The 19,820-nt window shown below is 47.0% G+C and overlaps 1 protein-coding gene across 2 annotated transcripts in view; it reads right to left on the reverse strand.

The window, feature by feature from the left end:
• The window catches only part of LOC147684141 (cytochrome P450 2J2-like), a 177,799-nt gene that overhangs the window by 151,959 nt on the left and 6,020 nt on the right, over nucleotides 1–19,820 (reverse strand). For both annotated transcript variants that reach the window (XM_086944531.1, XM_086944532.1), the window contains exon 2: nucleotides 15,029–15,191. In XM_086944531.1, coding sequence (XP_086800657.1) covers nucleotides 15,029–15,191 — 163 coding nt within the window. The remainder of the gene's footprint in view (nucleotides 1–15,028; nucleotides 15,192–19,820) is intronic.

Below are 19,820 nucleotides of genomic sequence, written 5' to 3' on the forward strand. Positions count from 1 at the left end.
AGTCACAGGAAAACAAGGTTAGAGTGGCATTATAGTTAGGTGAAAATATCAGTATTTTCGCAGCATTTTAAATGAACAAAACTAACTGAAATCCACCAGTCATAATTACCAAAAGTAGCTTATCACTTGCGTCCCTACCATGCACAGTGTTGTTGTCAATGGTGTCATTTTAGATCTCATATATTGTCATTGAATATATCATGAGTGATTTAATATGTGAGCCCTTAAGCAGTGCATGATGAGGGTTTGAAGACCCCTTATGTTTTTATTTTGTTATTTTAAAATATTTTTAGGACCAAGGATCAAGTCCATGAGTACCGTAGTGGTTGCCGCAACCTTTCTTTTTCATGTTGCTGCCAGCAAGTCAGAATGCTCGCTCTAAAGAATTTCCCCTCAGCCATTCAGAAGGCTTATATTTGTCAATTTCTGCCCAATGGACCAGAAATATATACATATTTTGTACCTTTTTATCAGAAACTTCCGAACAGATTTACATGAAATCACAAAAAGCACACTTCATCAGTAAAGATCTAGCTTTCCATCAAATTTGGTGTTATTCCATTCTGCCATTTGGCTGCAGCACTGTTCAAAAATCCCTAAGAAAGTGGCCCTTTTTTTCTCGCCCCTGCTTGTTGGATCAAACCAAAATTTTCCTGGACGGAGCTGAAGATAACAAACCTTTTTCAGGAAATTTTTGTGGAGATCCGTCAGATGACGCCAAAGTTATTAGCAAACCAATAAATGTTCTTCCTACTTTAACTAGGTTATGATATATATATCCACTGAAAAAAACAAAGGTTAAAGTAACATTATATTTATGTGAAATGTTCAGCAACAACATAAGGTTTTAAACTCTAAAAAACACAGAAATTCACCTATGAAAGTTATAGTTATCTCAAGGACCTGTAACTCGTGCCCTCAAGTAACAATTTCTCATGCTCCCCGTCATGCTCAGTTTTCCTATCAATAATTTCATTGCAAATGTTGAAGTGATATTATCATTGATGGCATCAAAGAAGTCATGAGTGATGTATTATGTGGGGTAGTTAGCAGTGCATGGGTTTGACCTCCTATCCATTACAGTTACCTTAGGGCACGAGTTATTTTTAATTTAGATAACTATAACTGTAACTGGTGAATTTCGGCGTTTTTTGGAGTTTGAAATGTTATGTTGTTACTGAACATTTCATCTAACTATAACGTTACTTTTACCTTTGTTTTTTTCAGTGAAGTTCTAAATTTCTTTTTACCATAAAGTGATATTTAATTATATTACATAAATACAACTCCAACCATGCACCGCCAAAGGCTGTGTGTAGAGTGGGGTTGACTGCAAGGCCAGAACTGTGGCCAGGACTTGTGCCCAACCCCGTAAAGGCAGCCAACCCCACACAGTACATGGCCTTCAGTTGTGCCTGGCAGGGGGTTAGCGGCCAGGCCCTGCTGCCAATACCCTACATGCATCCAAACCATGCTGCATATGGCCTTCAGCCATAAACGGTGGGGGGTTGGCCACAAGACCTGTCCTGCACCCTAGCCCAGTGGCCAACCCCACGCTACATGCAGCCTTTGGCCGTATGTGGCGGGGTTGGCGACAGGACCTGGACCTGGAGACACCAGGCCTTTTATTTTTAAAGAGGTGGACCCCCTCCCTAACACATTATAGGCCCAGGGAGCCCAACTTGCAAAAAACGGGAGGGGGCACAAGGCACCCTTCCAGAGTCCCCAGGGCCTCTTTTTGAAGGAAAGGGAAGGGGGCCACATGGCCCCCTTCTGAACCTTATTAGGTCCTGGGAACCCCATGCCCAGAGCCATGTCTTTAAAGGGGGGCATGCAGCCCCCTTCCTCAAGCCTTATTAGGCCCTGGGAACCCCATTCTCCAGGACCACTCCTTAAAATAAAGGAAAGGGGGCCATGTGCCCCCCCCCCCCCCCCACGGAGCCTTGTTAGGCCGTGGGACTCTATTGACCAGGGCCACTCTTTAAAATAAAGGGGAGAGGCGCGTCCATCCCCTGGGGCACTCATCTTGAAGATGGGTGCTCTGGTGTCCACCCAGGGCACCCACCATATACTTGATGGGGACCTTACAGGGAGCCTCAAGGGCCCCACAGCCCAAGTCGGATCCCAACATGATGCAGGAGCCAGCATTCCCCCCACCCACCACAGGGAGCAGCTACTAATGCTGCTCCCTCTGTGAGAGAGCAATATTTTGATATATTTCCCTGCACATATGCCTCCTTCCCCTAAAAGAACATCAGGCCCCAGTGGATGGGGTCGCTGGGTCCTAAAGCAGCCTAGGGAGAGTAACTGCATGCCCTTCTCCCCCTTATAAATATGTCAGGCCCAGGTAGAATGGGGTCCCTAGTATGAAAATGGCCCAGGAGGGACTGTGCACCCTTCTCCACCCAAAACAAATTCAGGATCTGGTGATGAAGTCTTCAGGTCTGAAAATATCCTGTGGAGGTGGGGATATGCCTGCCACCCTCCCCAAAAACACATTAAAAAAATGCAGTTTCTATGGGCCCAGCCCGACATCTGGGGTTTAGAAATGAAGCACTGTTTGCTTTTTAAAAAAGATTTTTCCACAGATTTGTGCATCCTCAGCGAATTCCCTAAAACATTTTTTTTTTATGTTTTGGGCCCAGGTGGGTCCCTCTGGGAACTCACCACCAGGCCTAGGAGTCAGGGCATTTGTACCTGGCCCTTTTATGTCTTTTGATTTAGTTTTTGTAAGAATTCGGGATCAAATCTGTGTCCTAAGATTGCTGCTACCACTTCCTGGTTGATGTGGTGGCAACAAGTCAAATCTCGCTTTTAGATCTGTCGGCTGCGTGGAGTGAAATATACACATTTTTACCCTTAATTCCTCCAAACGTATTTACACCACATACAAAAAGCACTCTTTCTGGGTCAAGATCTAGCTTTCTGCCAAATTTGGTGTAACTCCGTCTAGTGGTTTGGGCTGTAGTGGAGTCTAAGTTCATATTGAAAAATTAATGGGGAAAACACATTTTGGGACTACCCCCTTTTTCTCGTCCCTGCTTGACAGATCTTCCAAAACTTTTAATGTGCAAACTAGGCAAGAGGTAGCACCTTGTTTTAATCTTTCATGGATATTCCTCAAACGGGCCAAAGTTATTAGCAACACATAAAACACATTTCTTATGGAAACGCGACCCTAACTATAGCTACCCAGTAGCGGTATATATATTACCTACTGGTGTTTGCCAGTAGGTAGTTATTGTTAGGACCTAGTTTCCATAGGAAGAGTGTTTTTATGTTTTGATAATAACTTTGGCACCGTTCGATGAATCTTCGCGAAATTTTCAAAACTAGTTTGACGGGGTCCAAAACATGTTTTTGATCCAATAGGGATTTAAGAAACCATATAGACCATAACAATGCTGGCTTGCACAGGATTTTGCAAGGATCCTTTTCATTATAAATAAACAAGCATATCCGGGCTGAGCTAGAGGAGCGCTTTGCTGTCATTGGCAAGGTCTCTACACGCTGAAACTATGGCCCAGAAGCTTGCTGATATCGCAACAGGGGTGTCCGGCTCATGACCAAGACAGGGACTTACATTCTTTCCCTTCAGGTAACCGAAGTTAGATCATCCAGTACGGGGATTTTTGCCAGAACACACATGCCCTAGAAACTTAGGTTAGGAACTGGATAGTAGGAGTACACCGGCTCTCTTTATTGTTTGATGCTGCTTTATATGCTTGTGAATATATATTGTATTAGCACGCTGGTGGAGCTTTTTATTCTGTTCACTGTCTTGGTGCTTCTAATCACTTTCATCTGCTTCTGTCTATTGATTATTGCAGCACATATATTTTAGACAAGAGTCACAATGGTTCAATCAACATGAGATGTGGCCTTACTATCCGCTAAGGAAACATTTGATCTCCAGGATGCAAGGTCCTCTTCAGACATACAGGCACAACTTCATACTAACTTCCCACTGCATTTTGGGGAGCTGGTCCATCATATTTTGTATGTGTCTGATACGAAGGGAATAGCGTACTTTTGTTTAAGTCTATGAGCTCTGGAGTGGCTATTACCTTCCAGGAAGTCTTCAGTGTAATTCCATCTTTTATACACTCCGTATTTGGAAGCATTTTTGGAGATCTTCCCCTTGTTCTGTTCCTTGTTGCCTGGACCATGATTTACATTTTTCTGCTCTGCAATGGATGTCCCAGCTCAAAACAATATGGAACAAGCACTACCACTTGTGCTGTTGTGCCAAGAACACATGCTGCAATGCTTCGGTACACCTTGACTTCAAGACCTAAATAAGCATTGGTTTGCGTCCTTTTGACCTGTCTGGCTTCACTGCGTGCAACCTGTATTCCGCTGCCTGATGTGCATTTATGAATGTGCCCTGGATTTATGCCTCGGATCAGAATTGGTTGTGCTGTCGGACATAGATGTACTGGTGGACCCCTTAAAGGTACAGTTGTATTGTTGTCCCCAGCGTATTTCATTGCTGCTGAATGCATTTTTGAGCTATCCTGGGATGCTTCAGCTCGTAGTAATATGAATCTTGTCTCTGCAGACCATTTACAGGCTGTGGTCACTCCCTCAGTGGCTGCTGTGAGGAATGGATAGGAACACATTTGCTCCATAAACCTGCTTCTAGCTACGCCTTTTGGAACATTGTCTGCAGTTGCTGGAAACAGAAATATTTTGCCTACCATTGGGAACACATAAACAATTAGCAATTCCATATGGTCTGAATTCTTAACTTGGTCTGATTTTTTTGTAAAGAGTCATTTTCAACAAGATACTATTAACTTTTTATGTCTTATACTTTCAAGCAAATGGCTCTCCCTGTGCTTTGACTTTCAAAATGCATGATTGCCTTTTTAGTATACATTTTAGGGGATTTTTATATCATAGCTTTTAATGCCACCTTTTTTTATGGATTTTCAATGTTCTTTTTTATATAGTTTATTGGTCATCTCTTTGTCTGAGGAGTGGATGTTATGTGTCTTAGTTAGGCCCATGTAACAACACAAGCCGTCTTTGACTATGAACACGTTCCTTACATTGCCTTCCCTTTCACACAATAACCTTTTACACACATTTGCATGTGTGACGATGTTGGATTAGTTTCCCCCGAAACTGCTTTGGCTTACAAAATATACTTCGTTTAAAATTATCACGACTCTTTGCCATGTACAAGGCCTTGACACACATTGCGCAAATGTCGCTCTATTTTTCAACTACAAGGCGACAAGTGGATGCTCTGTCCCGTTCACAGTGGGAGAGGTTCCATGGGCTGGCCAGAGGCAGACAAGGTCAAGACACCGATGCCAGCAAACATGTAGAACAAAGGCAAAAAAGGATGCTCCAGTTGGTGGTAGGGTCACTGGCGGAGTCCACCTTGAGGTTCTACTTGCAGGCATGGGAAGAATAATGAACAGTGGCACGCAACAGATCCACAGTGGATCAGGAGGAACCCAATGATGAAGCATGCCACCAAGGGGTAAGCCTGGTGGGTGAGGGTTTCAAAAGAAAAACTAGAGATTTTACATCAGTGGAGTTATTTTCACACCTAACTGTACTGGGTTTCCTTTTTGTTGGAACTATTTGGATCGTGAGACATTCATTCAGAAAATGAGCAGAGAGACAAAGACTTCAGAAAGGTCAAGGAATTACCCTTGGTTTTGATGACAGTTTGTTCAAGATCACATGGCAAGGAAAAGGGGATGAAATGGCGAGAGTATTGTTTGAACAAGATGCTGAGGCAACATAGATGTCCTGATGTTTTAGTTCTTCACATAGGCGAGAATGATATGGTGGTTTCTGAAGGGCTAGTGTTATTGAAAGAAACAAAGAGGGATATGTTGGAGATCAAGCACCCCTGGGCAGGATGTTGCGTGATATGGACAGAATCCGTTCCGAGAAGTGAGTGAAGGTGGCGGACAGACCTACTGCAATAGATAAGGCAAGGTGCAAGGTCAACAGCGATATGAGGGGTTTTGTAAGGGACGGAAATTTTGGTCAAGTGGAACATCCGGATTTGACATATGATGTGCAGGAATTCTTCAGAGGGGAGGGGTACATTTATCTAAAAGATGGAGCTCTATGTATGTCAAGTGAAGGAGGTTTTGGACAGAACATTGAACGTGTGTACATGGGATAGTACGTCCTGGTGGGGGGCATAAAAGTCAGGGATGCCTTGTCTGAATGGCGGTTGGGAGATAAGTTGTCATGGGTGTAGATTCACATTATTGTTGGGGAAATTTTGGGGCATATTATCAAGGGCCTTAATTCATGTGTTAGCGACCTTTTCCGGTTGCTAACGCATGAATTAATTATCGCCCTATTATCAAAGCGTCGCTAACTCCGGTTAGCGATGCATTTCATGCGTTATTCATCGCCCCCACGCTGGGGGCGATGAATAAGGCTAATGAAATGCAGGGTGGGCGTTCCTATGTCCAACCACATGTAAAATGTGGTTGGAGGTGGGATTGCCTTATTCACAAGGCAGGCCTTGGGAGAAGGAGACCTACGATAAACGTGTCTTTCGCAGGTCTCCCAACGCCTGCTTTTAGTACGTGTTAGGCATTGCTAACATAAGGGGGTGGATCATAAAGCTGAATCCACCCCCCATATTATCAAGGCACACATTAGCACGTGAAAACAGCGCTTGTTTTCATGCGCAAATGAGACCTAACGACGATTTCACATCGCCTGTAGGCTTTAGCGCTGAGAATACGCTGCTAACAGGCGATGTGAAATCTTTTCCACGTTATCAACGCTGTGCGATATTTTTTGCACAGCGTTGATAATATGCCCCAGAGAATCAGGAAAATGGGGATGTCAATAAATTTACACCTGGGGTAAACAAGAAGAAAATGTTAAAGTGTAGGATTTGTAGATAGTTCGATGTTAATAGATGTAGGAAAAGTGATAAGAGAGTTAAAGGTCACTAGTTCAATAAAAGGGTAGGATTTAGTTGTAAGTTGAATATGTAAAGGGGGTGGGAAGCTTGAGGTGGAAGGTAAGCAATCGTAGGTGACTGGTTGTATAGTGAAGTTTAGTATTGTAAGTCAAAGGCCAAAGTGCTTTTTGTTGTAATGTGCACCTGTTTTCAATAAAGCGCCCTTTTCCACACCAGAAAGTGATTTTGTGGTCCGTGCTGCTCCTGTTTTTGCTCAATGGTTGTTTTGTAAAAAATACTCAAACCCTGAAACTCCTGCGCTTCAAGTGTCCTGCATGGAACTGAAATTATAATCTTTATTTTTTGTCTGTGCGAAACGTGCGATATTTCTTGAGAAAATATGTAAAGTTAGAACTTCTGATGTTCATGCTGTATGAGGACAATGGGCACTGTAGATGCGCCCAGAATTGTAATTTAATGCACCAAGATTCAGTTCTCCTATTTAGCACATCTGTTATTTTTTCCACCTGGAAGTGATGATGCTTTTGTTATGTTTATTAGTTTATTTATTCACTGCAGCAGGACATTCCTTTTAGTCCAGAAATCGTAAGACAGATTTAGTGCTTTAAACAAACCAACATTGCTTTTATTAGTTTTATGGAAAGGGGCGACCAATCGGTCCCCCCGAACGTATGGTCGAGTACCACGATCCCCCCGGGAAGCCATCTTGGGCGGGAGGCGAGTCCTGGCTGGTATGCCCGAAGCGGCGTAGCCGGGGCGCGCCTTTTTCCCGCCCTAGAGTGGGCTGGCCTAGACACCAACACGGCCGGCCACGCCCTTGGAGGCAGGCGGGGGCGGGTTCACGCCCACCCTGAAGACGGATAAAAGGAGCGGAAGCCAAGAAAGCATCCTCTTGTTCCTGTGCTCTGAAGCTGCACCTCCCCGCTGCACGTGAGCTCGAGACGGAACGAAGAGCAATTTTGAGCGTTGTAATCCTTCTTTTTGTCTTACAGATATCCCGTCTAAGAATGCCTAAGAAGGTCGGAAAGCGGGTCGGTACCGAGGAGATGCTCCGCATACTCATGAAGGAGATAGCCGATCTAAAGAGAAAGGTTGAGGCTAAGGACGGGGAGGGAGGATCGAAACGGCCTTTGCAGGGAACAATTCCCGGTTGAAGGAGCAAGAGGCCCAGAAGGGGAGCACTTGGGGGGGAGACCCCGGTTCCCGAAGTGCCACGAGAGGAGCCAACCCCGGCGCCAAAGGAGGGGAATCCAATCCCTGTGGTGGTCACCCCTGCGAACAGGGAGGATATGCCCCCCGAGTTAGCGGCGCAATTGGCAGCGTGGTTGGGAAACGATAGCGAGGGCAACACGGCTGACGACGCCCGGGCAGTGATGAGGCAACTGCGGGAATCTAGGGAGGCTGCGAAGACTCCATCTCTTGTTCCCCCGCAGGTCCCGGCGGTTGGAAGTACAGCAGGCCCAAGTTCGGCGACAAGCGTGGGGTCTACTTCAGGTAAGCGGCCATTGCCGATTGCGGGGGGGGAGTCTGCGCCTTCTCGAAAGGAGAAGATTGCCCAGCACGTCCCACTAGAAGTCAAGGAATTGATTTGGGCGGATAAATATATAAACATGTTTTCATTGCTTACCGACCATTACGAGATCGAGCATGTAAAGAGTCAAAAAGAGCTCATGCATCCGAGTGTTTGGCGCGCAAAAATGGCCGCCTTTAAGGTCGACGAGACCATTGGTACTTGGGGCAGAGCGTGGGGAATTTTCACTTCCATCATGGGGGAGCGCAGGCCTGAGTTGTTGACCGAGTTACCCATCTATCAGTCACGTATTATGGAGTATTCTGTGGCATACGGGGGCAATCAGTGGTTCTGCTATGATAACCTGTTTAGAAAAGCTAAAGAACACAACCCGTTGTTGTCCTGGGATTGTTACGACTCTGTGTCTTGGCAAAAAATGGAAAGTACAGGGATGTTGAAGGTGCCATTAGTAGGGAGTAACGGGGGGGAATCCTCCCGCCAAAACTCTGGGACGCCCTTTCGGACGAGTACAGGTAACGAGTTCCACACGAAGCCGAGTGGCAACACAGGAAAAAAGGGGATCTGTTGGAACTTTAACAGGGGCAAATGTACCAGGCCCCAGGGGTCATGCAAATTCAGACATGAGTGTGGGGGGTGCGGGCAGCCATCCCATCCTGAGTCCATGTGCAGAGCCAAAACGGGTGATAACGGTGGTAAGGGAGGCGCCAAACAGGTCTAATATAGTCCGAGGGGCGCCTTTACCAACCCCGATTGATACCATGGCAATGATTCCTTGGCTCAGCGAATACCCAGATCATGCTTCCGCTGGGGTGTTACGGAACGGGTTTTCATATGGTTTCCGCATCCCAGTGGGGGATTTTCGGGGGGTACCGGACTGTAAGAATCAAATGTCGGTCTTACAGCACACGGCAGTGGTGCAGGTAAAGATTGGGAAAGAGGTGACTCGAGGTCGTGTCGCCGGTCCATTCGATTTGCCACCAGTTGCTAATTTTGTGTGTTCTCCTCTAGGGGTGGTCCCCAAGAAGGACCCGGGTGAGTTTCGACTGATACACAATTTATCAGCCCCACGTGGTCTTTCCGTGAATGACGCAATAGACCCGGTAGTATGTTCGGTGCGGTACGCATCTTTCGATGAGGCCGTTGCCATGTTGAATCGCCTGGGGCCCGGGACGCTGATGGCCAAATCGGACATCGAGTCAGCGTTCCGGTTGCTCCCGGTACACCCAGACGATCAGCGTCTCCTTGGTTTTCAGTTTCAGGGTCGCTATTACATGGATAAATGTATGCCAATGGGATGCTCAATTTCATGTGCCTATTTCGAGAAATTCAGTTGTTTTCTGCAGTGGGTATTCACGAGGAAGACAGGTTTTCAACATGTTATGCACTATCTCGATGACTTTCTGTTTCTGGGGGCAGCCGGGGATTCTGAGTGCGGACAGGCTTTACATGAATTTTGTGTCCTAATGAATCAATTCGGTGTGCCATTGGCGCCAGGTAAGACGGTGGGCCCCTCGACCTTGATCGAGTTTCTGGGGATCGAGCTCGACTCGGTGGAAGGTTGTTTTCGATTACCTAAAGAAAAGGTGTTAAAGTTCAGGTTATCCCTTGAGACGTGTATTCGTGCAACGAAAGTGAATCTGCATCAATTGCAACAGGTGGTGGGTCAGTTGAATTTTGCCCTGAGAGTAATGCCGATGGCACGCCCCTTTTCCCGCTCGATCGCACAGTCCATGGTCGGCTTGAAGGAAGGACATCATCGTACGAGGCTCTCGGCAGAGGTTCGCCAGGACATGCGCATTTGGATTGCATTCCTGGCGGATTTCAATGGTCGAATTGTCTGGAATAAACCAGCAGTGTCTTCCGAGGAGTTGGGGCTATGGACAGACTCGGCGGGGAGTGTGGGTTTTGGCGCCATATTGGGTACACAATGGTCGGCCCAAAAATGGCCGTCATGGTGGCATGAGTGCGGGTTGACAAGTAACATTGCTTTTCTCGAACTGTTCCCCATTATGGTGGCCTTGAAAACATGGCCAGAAGGATTTAGGGATCACTCTGTGGTGTTCTGGTCTGATAACATGACCGTGGTTGAGTGTATCAATAGTCAGGCAGCACGTTGCAAATTGATTCTGAGACTGCTCAAAGAAATTGTGTTGTTGTGCATGCAACTGAATGTACTGTTTAGGGCGCGACACGTGCCGGGGGTGATGAACCATATTTACAACAAGGGGTGGTGAGGGACAGAGTCTCTGAATTAAGCAGAAAGCTCTCACCCAGTCAAGAGATCAGGGCTAGATCCAACACCGTTTTTTAGCTCACTGCACCATCCCAGTTTCAGAACCTGGCTGTATGCAAATTAGTCTGTTCCTGTCCCAGTGCATGATGGGAACAGGGCAAACCAAACTACAAAAGCCAATTCTTACACTGGGAAGGAAACAAGCTCCTGGGGACCGGTTTCTGGCATTACAGCCGTCTTCGGGGGGTGATGAACCAAGCGGCTGATGCGCTTTCTCGTTTCCGTATGCAGGCCTTCTGGGGTTTTCTGCCCACAGCGGACCCGGTGGCGGCACCCTTTCCCGAAGCTCTCTGGTCTCTCGGTGCCCCGAACTACAAAACCTCGTGGGAGAGAGTTTAGCACCCAGGACGAGGATGGCATATCAAGGGGCGTTCTGTTCCTATTGGGCCTTTTTGGGTACTGCCGGGAGGGAGCTTTGGGGTCTGGAAGAGAGTGTAGTGAGATTCCTGCTCTCCTTACGTCACGCAGGCAAGTCAGTAGCCACGGCCCAGAGGCATCGGGCCGCCATTTCCTTCATGGCAAAGGCTCATGGGATCCAGGACCCGACAGCGTCTTTCGTTGTGCAAAAAGCGCTACGTGGGTGGCAACGCCTTGAGGGTCGCAGAGTAGACGATAGGCACCCGATAGGTCTGGATAGGTTGGCCCTGTTATTATCCGTGCTACCGATAACATGTTCCTCCCAGTACGAAGCAGTGTTGTTCCGAGCCGCATTTGCGTTAGCATTCCATGGGGCTATGCGGGTCAGCGAGTTAGTGGCAGGGAACAAGCGGGATACGATGGGGGGACTGTGCCGGGAACACATTCAGGTCAGGGAGGAGACAATGACGGTCTCGTTTGTCAGGTCCAAATCCGATCAGGATGCAATCGGGGACTGCGTAATCATCCACAGGATCCCCGGGTCTGCCATGTGCCCTGTGGGGTGCGTAGAGGAATATTTAGCACAGAGGGTGGCAGCATGGGGGGGAACCTTGTTAAGACACGCTGACGCCACCCCACTGACAAGGTTTCAGTTTCAGCGGGTGCTTGCGATGTCGATTGCTGCCGCGGGCTTGAACCCCGGCGACTTTGGGACCCATTCCTTTCGGATAGGGGCTGCTACGGAAGCTACAGCCAGGGGTCTGAACGTTGAACAAGTAAAACGTGTGGGGCGTTGGTCCTCGAACTGTTATAAGAGGTATGTGCGGTTGCACATGTTGTGAAGCTGTAATGATGTACTCACGCTTCTTGTTTTTGTTTGGTTTTCAGTTGCGCAAGCCTACGAGGCGGGGCGGACTGACCAGTCGACCCGACACCGGGGGGCCAGCGGTCAGACATTGCCGGCTGTGAAAAAGGAGGTGTGGGTCGTGGGCCACTCATACGTGAGGCGTGCCGCGGACGTATTCAATGCAGGTGACATGATTCACGTGGCTGGGGAATACGGGTACAGTGTGTCCTTCTACGGAAAGGGCGGGCTCTGTATTGACCAGTTTCGATCATTTTTCGAGGGTTTGTTAGGGCGGACAAGGTCACCGCCGTCTGTAGTCATAGTGCATCTTGGGGGCAATGATTTCGTGACCACTGGTAGACGACTTCTTCTGGAGGCGATGCTTTCCACGGTAAGTTGGTTGGCGAGAAGAGTTCCAGGGTGCACAATTGCATGGTCCCATATGATCCCACGAAAAGTGTGGCGGGGGGCTATTTCTGTTTCTGCGCTGAATCATTCAGTAAGGAAAATTTATAATAAAATGAGTAGATTGTTTCGTTCGAGTACACTGCATTCTGTCTCGCATGGTTGTATTAAAGGGGACAGTATGTATTTGGGGGACGGTGTTCATTTGTCCCGGGTGGGGAACGAATTACTCATAGGAGACTTCATAGCATGGTTAAGGAGATTACAGCATGACCTTTAGGTAGGAGTGTTTTGTGGGGGGTCCGGATAGCCGGTCAACTATCCGGCCTGTGGCGGTAAGGTCATGATCGGTGAGCAGTAATTGGAAGATCCCTATGAGGGGGCGTCACCCATTACGGATGGGAGCGGGCGGGGGAGGTGGCCAATTGGCCCCTCAACGGGGAGGCGGTCCTGTCTAAGGAGAGGCCGCCGGAAGGAAAGGAAAGGTGGTCAAGGCCCCTTCCTGGATAGGAGGGGCTACGGCCCCTCCTGGGGAATTTCCCGGGGCCAGGACATCTGCGACGGCAGATGGGTAAGTTGTGTGGGGTGCGGGAGGGGGTTTACGCTACCTTTTAGACACCTCACACGAGTCCTCGAACGACCGTTAAATGGCGTCGAGTTTATTTGGGCCCCCGTCAAGTACAAAGGGAAATTGGTAAATGCACTTGAGGTACGCCTCTGTGCGGTCGCTCCTCTCACAAGTGAGGGGGGTATTTCTGGTTTAGGGATCTGACACCGGTTACGACCTTGCCGTTGGCCCTTAACGTTAGGATGTACAATTTCAAGTCAAATGTTTTGTAGGATGTTAGTTCGGCTAGGAGAACCTTTGTATTAGAGATCCGTTAAGGTTAGCCAACATCGTAATGTGGAAATGAAATTGTACATTATATGAAACTGTTATTTTAATGTTTTCTTTTGTTTCATATTTTAATAAATACGGCCGGGAAGGGTGACTCCCTTCCCGCCTTCCAAAAGTTCAAGAACTGATTCCGGTTTCCCAATTCTTGGGGATTGTGTTGAGAGGGGGTGGCGGGTATCTCGGCCATATGGAAAGGGGCGACCAATCGGTCCCCCCGAACGTATGGTCGAGTACCACGATCCCCCCGGGAAGCCATCTTGGGCGGGAGGCGAGTCCCGGCTGGTATGCCCGAAGCGGCGTAGCCGGGGCGCGCCTTTTTCCTGCCCTAGAGTGGGCTGGCCTAGACACCAACACGGCCGGCCACGCCCTTGGAGGCAGGCGGGGGCGGGTTCACGCCCACCCTGAAGACGGATAAAAGGAGCGGAAGCCAAGAAAGCATCCTCTTGTTCCTGTGCTCTGAAGCTGCACCTCCCCGCTGCACGTGAGCTCGAGACGGAACGAAGAGCAATTTTGACCCACCCACCAGCACCTGAGGACAGCGATTCGTTGTAAATACAGTTGATATAGTATCTTTGGTTTTCTCTGTTTTCTTACAGGTTGTGATAATTGTCGTGAAAGTTCGTAACGATGCAATAAAGATTGGTTATTTTCAGTATGTTTGCTAATAAAGTAATTTTGTACAATGATTGATCAGTATTTACGCTTGATAATAAATGTTGTTTTGCTTTATAGATCTTAGTAATTTAGGTAGAACTGTCGTATTTATTTTGGTCGGGCGGTAAGGTCATGATCGGTGAGCAGTAATTGGAAGATCCCTATGAGGGGGCGTCACCCATTACGGATGGGAGCGCGCGGGGGAGGTGGCCAATTGGCCCCTCAATGGGGAGGCGGTCCTGTCTAAGGAGAGGCCGCCGGAAGGAAAGGAAAGGTGGTCAAGGCCCCTTCCTGGATAGGAGGGGCTACGGCCCCTCCTGGGGAATTTCCCGGGGCCAGGACATCTGCGACGGCAGATGGGTAAGTTGTGTGGGGTGCGGGAGGGGGTTTACGCTACCTTTTAGACACCTCACACGAGTCCTCGAACGACCGTTAAATGGCGTTGAGTTTATTTGGGCCCCGTCAAGTACAAAGGGAAATTGGTAAATGCACTTGAGGTACGCCTCTGTGCGGTCGCTCCTCTCACAAGTGAGGGGGGTATTTCTGGTTTAGGGATCTGACACCGGTTACGACCTTGCCGTTGGCCCTTAACGTTAGGATGTACAATTTCAAGTCAAATGTTTTGTAGGATGTTAGTTCGGCTAGGAGAACCTTTGTATTAGAGATCTGTTAAGGTTAGCCAACATCGTAATGTGGAAATGAAATTGTACATTATATGAAACTGTTATTTTAATGTTTTCTTTTGTTTCATATTTTAATAAATACGGCCGGGAAGGGTGACTCCCTTCCCGCCTTCCAAAAGTTCAAGAACTGATTCCGGTTTCCCAATTCTTGGGGATTGTGTTGAGAGGGGGTGGCGGGTATCTCGGCCATATGACCAAATGTGGTTGTCTGAGCTCAAGCGTATAAAACATCATTTTACCAAAAGACCCACATCAATGAGATTTGAATACTTACATATCTGCACCGCACACTTTAAATGACATTTCACATACTATAGAGATTGTAGTTGTCAACCTCATTTTACTTCATGCACTCATGTCCTATTAGATTTCCTTGCTAGCTTGCTAGACTTTCTTATGCATTTGCATGAATAAGTGCATTGTTAAATACAAAAGAAAACTTACCCTTGCCTCCTGTAAGCTTGTCAGTAATAGGAGTCGAAGGGCGTCCAGAAAGTTCCTCTGAATGAGTTAGTAGTGCATTTCTGACAGAATTGCATCCGTTCACCACAACCATTGGATTCTGCCCAATCCAAACTGTGAATATGTTCCCATAGGTTTTTGAAAGCTAGGGAGAGAATGCAGCAGACAATTACTAAACCATATCACTTGAGGGCAGGTGTAAGAACAAAAGTGCACCAGAATGGATTCCGTGCCCGCTGTGCCAGAGGACTCCAGCTGTACCTTACTGATGAAGTGCAATGAGTCTGAAACTGTCCTCATGTTGCTTTGTGTTCCATTTCAGAAGCACATTGCCCTGCAGGGTGGGCTGTACTGTTACTATCTGGGTAGAACCAAGGCTGATTTGCATAAAAGTGACCAATATAGTGGCACAATGAGATAAAAATGATCAAGTGAAATGCTGCTATTGACTGGTGTCTGAGATTAGTTCGAACATTCCATCAATGGTGTAAAATTAGCCCCTGCAGTCCTAGTGGAGCTTAAGGGGGCCCCCTCCGGCACTATGCACGGACAGTGGACCCCAGGCCTGAGATCTACTGACTGGTTCCAGAGTTTGGAGGCCCCCTCCATGTACTTTACAGGGGGATGCCCTCAAGTTTCATTTCGCCACCGCATTCCATCCATTAGTTTTTCACATTTCCTCAGTGTGACTCCTAAGTACAGCAGTATGACCAGCCATGGGTCCTGTGCCTGATGTGCCCAATGACGCAATCTGGATCTCACTGATGAGGCTCAGCCGTGCATATGCATCAGTTGGCTGTGAGATGCAGCACATATGCTATGGTCTGAGCAACGAAGCTCACTGATGAGGTTCAGCGAAGCCAAAGCCCTTCTAGTGTTGCTTAAACTAGAATTTTAGCTTAGCTCTATTTGGTTTGCCTTCACACCTACGGATGCCTGAACTTAGGGGGTGATTACGATGAGAGAGGGACTTTAGTCCGTCCGCCATTGTTTTGGGGAATGGGACCACCTGACATGCTGTTGGCGGTCCCATAGTAGGGATTAGGATGTGACCGCCACCACAGCGGTCGCAATGGCTATATTTTACATTGTGTCAGGTGCTGCTGGCTGCAGCACCCACCGCAATGTAAAAGCGGCACACATAATTTTCCCTGCACTACATGGCATGCACCATGTGGTGCCTGCCACATGGTGCAGGGGAATGTAGGGGGGGCACCATGGGTGCCGCCCAGTGCCCAAAACTTGGATGCAGGGGCAAAGGGGGGCCCGCTAAGGGCCCCCAATGTCCATCCCCGCCAGCCTTTTCATAGCGGGGGAACTGCTATGGAAAGGCTGGTGGGGAGGCACATCCTAATCCCAACTGCAGTGCCTGGTAGGCACTGCCAACGTTTTAGGGATGGGAAGGCTCTGCGGCACCGGTGGGCTCAAGAAGCTCGTCGGGTACGTGGTGGTCAGATTATCCGCCCGCCACGGACCCACCCGCCATTATAATATGGCGGGCGTGAAATGGCCTCATGGTGGCGGTGAGCCTGCCACCGACAGTCTGTCGGGGGGGCTCACCATCATCGTAATCAACCCCTCAGCTCAGAGCATCAGAGCTTGAATGTAAAAGAACAGGTTAATGCAGACCCACATACATTCAATATTAATACCATAATTTATATGGTGTCCATGCTCTTTGGGTTACTAACAGCCTCTAAAAAGGATTCAGAGATGCAGTCTTACTTCAGAAACCAGTGCTGTAATTTATAATATTGCACACCAGCACTGCACTAAGAGAAAGACACCTATTGCTTAAAAGTGTTTTATTACAATGCTCTCACACTGTTGCTTAGCACATATAAAATAACCAAACAGAATAGTTGTAAAACAGCAGTACAACATGCGGCTAACAAGGAAAAAAATATGAACCTTTCTGCCACAGTGAGACATCATCTAGCAACCTATCATTCTACAGCATCCTTCTGTGCACCATACGTTGAGTGTTTCTTAGGAGAAATCAACACACTGCATACCATTGTACAGCAAGAGCTGAAGTTATCAGTAGTGAGGAGAGGTGTTCCCTCGAAAGGAAAACAAATCACCAGCTGGGTTCATCTCTCCGCTTCGACTTGGCTCAGTATCAGTTCTCCGTATAAAATGGAAAGCTGTGGCCGTACAGATCTTCCAGCAATATTTTGTGGGAAAATATGGAGCAAAGGACCTCTCTATATACGTGGCCACTCGATGAGCCTTTGATACTGTTAATCACTGATCTTATCTGATATAGAGAATTTGTGAGAAATGTGTGTCATAACCTGTGCGTATCAATATACTAGTCTTAGACGCATTAGTTTAAATAAATATGGTAAATATACTTCAAATCAGACTACATTGTTTGTTATTGCTGTTTGCTGGCCTTGGAATACAGATAACAAGACACTTGTCCCATACTGAGGTGCAGTAGGTGTCTATAATGTGACAGTCTGGATGCATTGACACTGTCACAGGCTCTTGGAAAGATAAGGACACGCAGCATCTACTTAAAAGGTAAACATTCTGATAACTAGGCAGAAAATCGAGTCTCAGCCTGTTTAAAATGGAGTGTGGCCGTAGGATCTTTAGGTTACTTGTTCTTTTCTGTTCACTGCAGATGGGGCAAATGCCTCGCTCCCAGAAATGCATTCTGAGGTTAGGACAGGCCTGCTTTACCCAGCAATGCCACAGAAGAGGGAAACGTGGTTTAACCTTACTTATTCATTTTTTGAATGTTTAAAATGCAATTAAACTGATTGGCTGAGAGTTGTTGCAAAAATGGTAGTAAGATCTGAGGGGGCATGGCCGAGCAAGATGGCCGGCTAGACTTGCCGCACGGAGCTTCCGACTCGGCTGAAGCATCCTACGTAATATCCTGTGCTCATCCTTTGGTATGGATAGTCGTAGTGTGCTTGGAAGTTGTCCAAACATGTATCCTGAACCATTAGGCCCGAAACTATGATGGGACACTGTAGTGTGGACATAAGACAGCCACAAGCGGTGATGTTAACGTTACTTTATTCGATAATACAAGGGCCCGCAGGGAGCGGAAAGAACAGCAGCAGTCACCATGGGAGTCAGCTGTCATCTGTCAGACAGTTACGGTAAATAGGCAATGAACGTTCCATGATGACACGGAATGATGTCAGATCATGGAGAAGGAAAGCATACTATGCTACATAACCACCCGCACAATACCAAACGATATTAACATGTACAACATCTCCCTTTTCCCCAAAGAAAAACAAAACAGTACACTCTACTCCATCACATAGTCTTTGAATCTTTTAGGCAAGTTGACAACTCTACCCCCTCTGGAGGACAAACCCCTTACTGGTTTCAGTGCGGTGTCTCCCATGCATGCGGCGGGGGAACTAGTTCCTTCTTTACTGGGACATACCACAGAGTCTTCCTGGGCTAGAACAGTGTCACCATTTTCAATAGTGGAACTCCTTGAACTTTCTCCTAACTGCGAAGAATATCTGGGGCTGGCATCAGCATGTGATTGGTTTTGACTTTCAGATATGTCTTCCCATTCAAGCACACTATCATTAAGGTTCCCTTCTTCCTTTTCAACATTTTTCATAATTATCTTCTCTTGTCCTTGTTTCAGCCTTACCACATCGTCTTTACTACGCCATCCTTCACCTGCTATGTACACAGCACCACTAGAAGCCTTACCGATCCTCATGGGTTTACTGAACTTAGATTCTCCCTTACTCACCAAACCAGGCTTCTTCACCAATACCCAATCTCCTGGTGTCACACATTTGTCTTTCACCCTGTTTACCATATCAGAGTATGCCTTGGCTTTCTTCTGTTTTTTTTCAATGTTCTCTTTTACCTTGAGCTCTTTCTCACATATTTCTTTTGAATTGATAACTGTTCCTCTCCATCCACCTATTTTAGGTGTTATGATGTTGTTACATGTTCTTCCTCTCATCAAGAAAAATGGAGTATGCCTAGTGGCTTCTTTTGGCGTATTGTTGTACGCATTTATCTTCACCCTTATGAATTCTTTCACATCCATTCCATTTGCAATGGCCATTTGTATCCCTTCTTTAAAGAACCTGTTCATTCTTTCAACTTGGCCGTTGCTTTTAGGACTGTACAGTGGTGTTTTTTCCTGTGCAATACCAGAATTTTCTAAAAACTCGTTCATCATACGTGAAACCAATTGCGACCCATTGTCTGACACTAGGACCTTAGGTTGACCCTCTTTGTCAAAGACTTTCTTCAAAAATTTTATGACCACTTCTGTCGTAACCACATCCACAAATTTATAACATACCCATTTTGAATAGTAGTCTGTCAATACTATCAAGTATTTGCATTCATTAGGCAATAGATTGAATGGACCTGCAAAGTCAATCGCAATTTTAGCCCAAGGTCCATCTGGGATTTCTACAATTTGCAATTCATTCTTTTCATTCCTCCAATGCTTATCTGATTTTAAACATTGCTCGCATTTATCTACGTAGTTTCTTATCTCACTGTCCACGCCTGGCCACCAATAATGCATCCTTAGAATATTCTTTGTGGCAGTTATACCAGGATGTCCTCTGTGAGCTAGCTTTATAATTTTTTGTCTGAGTTCATATGGCGGCACAAAGACTTCGCCCCTTTTTAAGAAACCATTTTCCAACGTTAGTTCATCACCCACCTGCTGGTAATTTCTAACGGTGGGCGGCCAGCTACGCTCCGTGCACGGAGTGTGCGTAGTGCCGCCTACTCCGCATTTTGCGGAGCTGGCGTAGCC

The sequence above is a fragment of the Lissotriton vulgaris genome, chromosome 11 (assembly GCF_964263255.1).
Source record: "Lissotriton vulgaris chromosome 11, aLisVul1.2, whole genome shotgun sequence".
Lineage (NCBI taxonomy): Eukaryota > Metazoa > Chordata > Amphibia > Caudata > Salamandridae > Lissotriton > Lissotriton vulgaris.